The following is an 8,314-nucleotide window of genomic DNA, read 5'->3' as shown; positions in this document are numbered from 1 at the left end:
ATTACAGCACAGTCCCAAAAAGTATGAAAGTGGTCGGCCATGGTGTTGTTACATTTCCTCCAGCAGTGACCATGATCTATGTTGCCAATCTGTCTCTGTTTTATCTTTGGGGTGATAAAAAGACCATTTCATTATTATTAGTTTTATATTTGCTAGAAAGGAAAGAAACAACTCTGTCAGAGGTCATTTCCCCTGACACTCTGAAACCCCACTCTTGAGCTTTCAACCAAAATCCACACCTACACCTACCTCTGTCTGAATGAGTCTAAGATAATTCTGTGAATGAATGAGAGGCGGTTACTTGAAGAAGGGTAGGCTTAGTCATGTGCAGAGGTGCTTTCATAAACCTGGAAGCTCATCCTACTTTCATTCCTTGAGTCACTTGCAGGGTAAAGTGCACTAGCTGAAGAATACATTCACCTGCTACAGGAATCCACTTAAATATAGTGAAAGATAAAGTGGAAATAAATCATTCAAGCTTAAACTTTATATTTCTTTAAAACAAGCTACTGATCTGGTTTGATTTATACTTGGAAAGAAAAGTTAGTCAAGTTACGTTCAAACTTTCTAGACTATTCTTAAAGAAAGTGTCTTGTAGTCCAGGGTTCAGGAGGAATTTCTATATGCCATGGAGGAAGACTTCAACAGCACTATTGATCCTGCTTGTTTACAAGAACCCCCATTGGCTATGGAGGTGATAAAGCGTAAGTGACCCATATTACTTTATCTCACTTGCAGATAATGTTATCAATTGAGCTGACCTAAAAACACAAGGAATTCAATCAGTAGCTTCCTGTAGCCTACTACACGTCCAACTGAGTCTGAGGGTTGTACTTGTCAGAATTTAGATTAATGAATAATTGAATGAATGAGGAAAATATAATTTATTTAATTATTCATTTTAAACTATAGCTATGGTCAATGTAATTGCCCCTGGATACGAACAGGGAAGTTACACTTTATAAGGAATATTCCACAATAATAAATAATCTGATTGTAGAGCTGGCTTTCATCCAAGAAAATAATCAGGAGCCGATTAGCTTAATAATAAAGATAACAGAAGGTGGAGAAGATCATTTCAATGGAAATTGCCTTGTGATTGTCAGTTATGTTAACTAATCTGAACCCTTTGGCTTCCCCTCTTTCTGAACCAGAGTTAGATGTGTTTGGGGTTTGTCTCTACTCCATGCTCACCTTCATGTCCTCCGTGTCTCTGCTGCTGTACCTGGAGCAGTGCGTCTATGTGTACAGAAAACTGCCCCACCCCAAGAAGACCACCATTATTTGGATCAATGGTGCTGCACCAGTAAGCATTCAGGCCTCTTTCAATGTTATAATCAAATTAAACTACTAACAGACCTGGGACCTTAGAAAATTTGAATTTAAGTTTTGTCATGAAAAACTGTCAGAATTTTAAACCAAGTTAGGAATGTTTTGAGTCTACCAGATGTACTGTATCTGTTCAGACGCCAATTTGTTTCAATCACTTTTTTTGCTCCATGGTTAGACAGAAACTACCATGCCTGGAGTGAGAATGCGCTAGTTTCCATAAAAGACTTATACATAGATGGCATTTTGCATCATTTGTTTTACTGAAGAGGAAATTTGAGTGCCTGGCACAAACTGGCTCAGATTCCTGCAAATCAGAAATTATGTTCGATCCAAGATTCACACCTTTGAAGCACTCCCAAATGAACATGCTTTTTTGATGTTTTGCTGAGCCCTCCCTACTCCAAACACCTTTATCTCTAGATTTGTATATCTGTTTGACAACTGCAACACAGCCTCTACCGAGAGGATTAGAGAAGCGTGGCAGGGGGAACTTGGTATCTGACATTATATGAAAGGAGTCTGTCTGTGGTACAACTTTGCTCAGTGAATAGCAGACACCAGCTGATCCAATTTAAAGTCGCTCACCGTCTTCACTACTGCAAGCATAAATTGTACAAGATCTACCCTTCTGTCTCACCACTGTGTGACAGGTATCAGGTGTCAGAGGGCACACTATCTCATGCCTTCTGGTTCTGCCCTTCACTGACGGGGTTCTGGGCCAGAATATTTGACTGGTACTCTAAGGCCTACAAAATAGCCCTGCAACCGGAGGCAGAACTCGCCATCTTCGGCTGCTCAGAGTCCTCTCTGAAGTTCCCTACAGCTGTTCAACAATCTCTGACACTCGGGACAACTGTCGCCAAAAAACTCATTCTGAAGGAATGGAAGTCCGCCTCTTCACCCTCTTTTTTAACTACTAACACTAAAATGCCCTTGTTTAATGTGACTGATAAGTTGGCTAATTAACTAAGAGAATGCAGTGCTCTGTTTATATGGGAATAAATATAATAACCGTACTGTATGTCTTTGTTTCAGGTCATTGCCACCATGTCTTGTTTTGGGATGTGGATCCCCAGGGCCGTCATGTTCACAGACATGACTTCCAATTGGTATGTTTTCTCCAGCCCACCTCCCACCCCCATGTACACTAAAAATACTCATGTCCATACTCCCCAGTACAGGTACATCATATTCTCTATCTATGCAATAACAATTTAAATTGTTCTCGTGTCTCACTGAACAAGTATCTAAAAAAAATTATTCTTAAGATTTTACTGTTAGACAATCTTGAAGTTGCACAATACATTTTGTCAAGTGTCAAACACAAAACAGTGGGGCAAGAAGCCTGCTGTCTTTCCCTGTCCCATTCCCAAACAACAGTGACTCTGCACTTGAATAATTCTGCACAAGTATTTAGCTCCAGTATATGGTTTGATGACACCCTGTCCTCCCCATGTTTGGTTAAGGTGACTGTGACACTAGATGCCCTTTACTCTTGAAACAGCTATAGATGATACTGCGGTGTAGCACTAACTCTATTGCAGCGGATTGGGCGTGATCAACCATTCCGCAGGCAACGTTGCAGACAGAGTAGGAAGGCTGATCCGTGAGTGGCTCCTTCTGGGACGCGGGTCGGGGTTTTATCGGCCTCGGCTGGGTCTACTGGGCGTCGTGGGCGAGGGTGTATGATGTTGAGAGACCCAAAACACTTTACAACCCCAGCTAACATCACTGATGACGCGTCCCAGCGCATGCTGTAGTATTTATTTTAAATCTAGATCTATGACTCCACCCTTAGAGTTACCACACGTGCACCAATCCTAAAGACACACCACTGCAATTAGTATTCCACTAAAAACTGTCCAGATTCAAATACGTCGTAAAATTCACTGGCTGACACTCATTTACAAAACCTCTGAGCTTTAGTGCAAGCAACAGTGTGTCCTTGAGCAAGACACTAAATCACCCCATGCTAACCCATTGCAAACTGCGCACTGCAGGAATACATTCGCTAAGTTAACAAAATAAATTACAAAATGAGAACATGTCATAAGTTGCCCACGATATTTGTCTACTCAATGAATGATTATACACTCTCTGGGTGTGGGACAGGGCAAAGATCATACTACATCTTCAAGAATGTGCAAATGCAGGCAGTTTTTAGAGGATTGTGTCACATTATGCATGCAGCCAGTTTTCTGTGCTTTATGATTCATGTGATTTATATACATAAATCATGTGCAGCGGTGCTAGATGAAAGGAAATTAATACAATAATAGCGTAATTTAATTTAATAACAGCATAATTTTTAAAAGTTATGGTCCTTTGCTGTAAAAAGCAAAAAACAAGCAAACATAAACAACATAAACATTCTAAATTTACAACAACTTACAACTTACTTCCTGTTGGAGTGTTTGCTAATAAAATAACTGGCAGGACATAAGCTAGCTTCCAAACAGGTTTTACGAGTGAGAACAAGGATTCTCATATATATGCTGAAGCCTGCCCCAGCACCGCTGAACTGAATGCCTTTCTTTTTACCTCTGAAAAATACTTGTAAAACCACCGAGGTGCCCTGACGGCAGCCTGGCACACCTCAGCCGGTGATTGGCGCAGCCACCCACAACCGCCCACGTGTCTCTGACACGATCTGCGCAAACCGGCTGAGGATCGTCACTCCAAGACAACCCTAAGGTTTTACTTCGTTTAGAACTCGGATTCTCACATAATATGCTGATGTACAACCATCCTTGCTGCAAGGGAGCACCTCATGTGACCCTGAGACCTACCGATGGCAATGCGGGGCACATAGCCAGAGGTCATGGTAACCCGGACAGCACAGTGAGTGACCGCAAGGCGCTAACGCCTGGAGCCTGACAAGACAGCGTGCGTGAACGGCGCACTGGTCACATCCAGACTATAATACTTCACAAAGGTTTGGTGAGTGGACCATGATGCCGCAGCACACACGTCCTCCACCGACACACTGCGCAAAGGCACTCATGATACCGTGACACCTCTTGTGGAGTGGGCCTTAATATCCTCCGGGGGAACGTTTCTCGCGGCAGAGTAGGCCATGGCAATGGTCTCCACTATCCAGTGCAACAATCGCTCTTTGGACAGGGCCTTGCCCAGGGCCCGGAACCATACCAAGAGTTGGTTTGAGGTGCGCAGCGCGCGCGTCCCGTCCACATAGGCTAGGAGCACCCGCACAGGGCACAGCGCCTGCAACGGCTGCTCTTCCGTCGCGTCCGAAGAAGGAGGGCAAAATACCTTCAAGTCTATGACCATAGACCTGAATTGGCATTGATATTTTAGGCTGATAAGCAGGGTTAGGCCGAAGCGTGACCCTGCGTCTGTTATCAGAGAACATCATACAGGACTGTTGCACCGAGAGGGCAATCAAGTCACCAACCCTTTTACCTGAAGACAGGGCCAAGAGCAGCGCGGTCTTCAGTGATAGGTGTTTCAAATCAATGGTGTTGACAGGCTCGAAAGGAGGACCAGAGAGTCCCTCCAATACCGTGACCAAGTCCCATTTCGGAAAAATGCTCCGCGTCCGCGGGCGTAACATGCGAACACCCTTCATGAACCGAGAGATCAGGAAGAGGCTTCCCACCGACCTGCCAATTTCCATGTGACAGGCGGATATCGCAGCCATGTAAACCTTCAGGGACTGAGGGGACAGGCCTACAGCGTGCAGGCTCTGAAGGAAACAGAGAATGGGAATACACTGGGTCCACCTCCCGCTCCCGCCACTTATATGCGTACTGAGAGCGAGTAGAGGTAGCTCTAGCGCTCTGTATAGCGTGCACCACATTCAAGGTAGGCCTTGAGCTAGCAAGCGGTCCCGCTCAGGAACCAAGCTGGTAGCTTCCACCTGTGGAGGGAAGGGTGCAGTATCTCACACAGCGGGGCCACCAAAATTGCAGGCTCTGCTCCCTCCCTGTCCAGCACCTGCAGGATCAGAGGAATGGGGGGGGGGGTGGGGGGACGGACGCGTAGGCCCCTCCCCCGGCCAACGTGCGCCAGAGCGTCATGGCCCAGAGGGGGGCTGTACCCGTGGATGGAGAACCACAGGGGGCAGTGTGCCGTGCGAAGAGATCGACGCGCATGCGGCCAATCCTGGCCCAGATCTGCTCCACCACCTGACATGTGAAGGTTGTCCCTTACAACAGATCGGCACCGGCCGGAGATGACTCGAGGGCCAACGTTTCCCGCCCGCTGGTCTTGCGACGGTGGGTAGTGAGACGAACGTTGGCTAACGGAGCTAACGTTTGGAACGTTACAAGTGAGCTAATGCTAGGTCTCTCAGAGAAGAAAGTGCGACTAGTCATCGAGGCTGAATGCGCGCAAAGACGATCCTCAGGTGAGGTGTGCCAGGCTGCCGTCAGGGCACCTGGGTGGTTTTAAAGGTCTTTTTCAGAGGTAAAAAGAAAGGCATTCAGTTCAGCGCCACTGGGGTGGGCTGCAGCTTATGTGAGAATCCGAGTTTGAAACGAAGTAAAACCATTTATAGCATAGGCTTACTTATGTATAGAGAAAGAGAAAAACAATAAGTTGAATGCTCCACTAGTGCACCTAAAACCTATCACCTATAAACAAGTTTAAGTTGCCGGTGTCTCTCTCTGTAGTTACTTTGCAGTAGTGGTGTATAAAGAGCTGTGTTTCTCTCTGTAGTTACTTTGCAGTGGTGGTGTATAAAGTCTTGGTTCTGATGATAGAGGAGCAGGGGGGCAGCAGTGCGTTCCTCCAGCACTATTCTGGTGAGACCTTCAAGATCAGCACAGGACCCTGCTGCTGTTGCTGCCTCTGTTTACCCCGTGTGCCTCTGACACGGTATGCACCTCTTTAGTGCTGCTTATATTGTGTGCTGCATTCTGGGTAATGTTTTGTCAGAGCTGACACAAGCCTACTTTATCCTTGATTACTGTCTGTATATTTGACTTTCTATAATGATAATGATCATGATAATAATAATAATAATAAATAACTTCATTTACATAGCACTTTTGAAAACGGAGTTACAAAGTTACAAAGTGCTCTTTATTTTTTTTATAGACAATCTCTCTGTTCTATACTGTATCTGCTGTTATTGTGGGTTGGTTTTTAATGTACTTTTAACATACATTTCTGATGTGGATCTTTGGGATATTTCATTCAGGCGAATGATGTTCTTGTTGAAGCTGGGAGCTCTTCAGTATGCCATCTTAAAGACAGTGCTCTCAGTCCTCTCCATAATATTATGGACCAATGGATACTTTGATCTTTCTGATGTAAGTTTTTGAAAGGCTTCCCTTCTCCTCTAAATATCTGACTGTAGTACTGAATATTATTTGAACTTTACATCTAATGCTTTTGACATCCATCTCTGCAAGGCAAATTTAAATATTCCTTCACTTCTTCTTGTGCAGCTAGAGATCACTGGTACAGCTATTTGGATCAATCCCTTCATTGGTGTTCTGACCATCACCTCCCTCTGGCCAGTCGGCATCGTGTTCATGAATACCCGCCAATCGATGCGCAAGGTCAAGATGATCCCCAAGTACGCCATGTACCAAGTGAGTCAAGACAGCCACTATACAACCAATATTCCTTTACGGCAGTTTCTGGTCAGGTACCACAGTTACAATCTTAAAAGTATACCTGCATATTTTGAATGTTAGCTTGCAATTCTTCATCAGACAAATATTGCAATGTGTAAAGAGAAAAAGGTAAATCCTCATTGAAATGCATTGGTACCGCTAGCCGCAAGCTATCTAATTTCAGTGAGACATTTCTTCACTTTCACTTGATTCAATTGCAGGGTAGATTTCTTTCATGTAGCCCACAGTCTGTTAAAGTTTTAAAGGTGCTGTGTGTACTGTAACATTATAACAATAATATCTCACTACAACATGAATTCTGATGCATTACTGCAGTATAATTACTGTAAACATTCACCAAGAATATTGGCAGCCTCTATACTGCATTATACATCATGTGCCACCAGGAAAAATCACTTCCAACATGTTCGTCTTCAGTAAAGCGAAAGAGAAAACCCTTGACTGATGGAAGAAAAGTTGGTTATGAGAAATGTAGTCTTAATTAAGAAAAACAAACTAGCAATACCACTGGTGTGAGATAGAGGCTACTTGACCATTGATTCATTTGTTTATGCTAATAATACCAAGGCATTGCATTTAATTTGACAATGATATTTAAATATATCACTAAATATCACTACATTGATATTTAAAAATGCTACATGTAACTCATCTAGCATTGGCTGTCTCCATAGTTGGTGCTTGTACTGAGTCAGCTGCAGACATCCATCATTAACATCTTGGCCTTGGACGGAACCATTGCCTGTGCCCCTCCCTTCTCTTCCCAAGCTCGTGGATCTAGTAAGAACCATCTGAATACATGAAAAATAACTCAATCGAGTATCTCTCTGCATCGGCTGAAAGAGATTGAAACTGTCTCCAACTCTGTCTGTTTTTGTCTGTTCTGCAGTGTTGAGTCAGCAGCTGATGATCACGGAGATGTTCCTCATCACGCTGGTCACGCGCTTTCTGTACCGCCGTACGTACGAACCCCTACCCTCCGCTGCACATGAGGCTGACAATGACCAGAACGCCAAAACGTGGCTGCAGGCTGCTGAGGTGGAGCATGATGTGTGAGAGAGAGATAGAAAAGAAGGGAAAAAGAGGTTGAGAGGAAGAGTGACAAAGTGCAAACGCAAAATATTGCTCTATTGACGATAATGCTGTAATCTATCAGATTGTCTAAGTCAGGGGTTCCCAAACTTAAGAATGCCCACTTTGAAATGTGAAATTCTTGACAGAAGTGATGGGGGTGGTGGAAGATGCTTTTTACACGATGCCTCAATTTCAGTAAATAGTACACCTATTTATTTGTGTTACTGTGTGTGTGTGTGTGTGTGTGTGTGTGTGTGTGTGTGTGTGTGTGTGTGTGTGTGTGTGTGTGTGTGTGTGTGTGT

The 8,314-nt window shown here is 44.1% G+C and overlaps 1 protein-coding gene across 1 annotated transcript; it reads left to right on the top strand.

Moving 5' to 3' along the window:
* Positions 1 to 628: 628 nt before the first annotated feature.
* Positions 629 to 7,994, top strand: LOC310774810 (organic solute transporter subunit alpha-like; the record flags this gene model as incomplete). Its single annotated transcript, XM_083634948.1, has 8 exons — positions 629 to 704; positions 1,155 to 1,306; positions 2,368 to 2,441; positions 6,013 to 6,171; positions 6,497 to 6,608; positions 6,747 to 6,893; positions 7,613 to 7,718; positions 7,828 to 7,994. 8 exons carry the CDS (start codon positions 629 to 631, stop codon positions 7,992 to 7,994), a joined length of 993 nt encoding a protein of 330 aa, XP_083491074.1.
* Between the last annotated feature and the right edge of the window lie 320 nt (positions 7,995 to 8,314).

This window comes from Poromitra crassiceps, assembly GCF_964638095.1.
Source record: "Poromitra crassiceps genome assembly, chromosome: 1".
Lineage (NCBI taxonomy): Eukaryota > Metazoa > Chordata > Actinopteri > Beryciformes > Melamphaidae > Poromitra > Poromitra crassiceps.
This window is presented reverse-complemented; position numbering and strand designations above follow the sequence as displayed.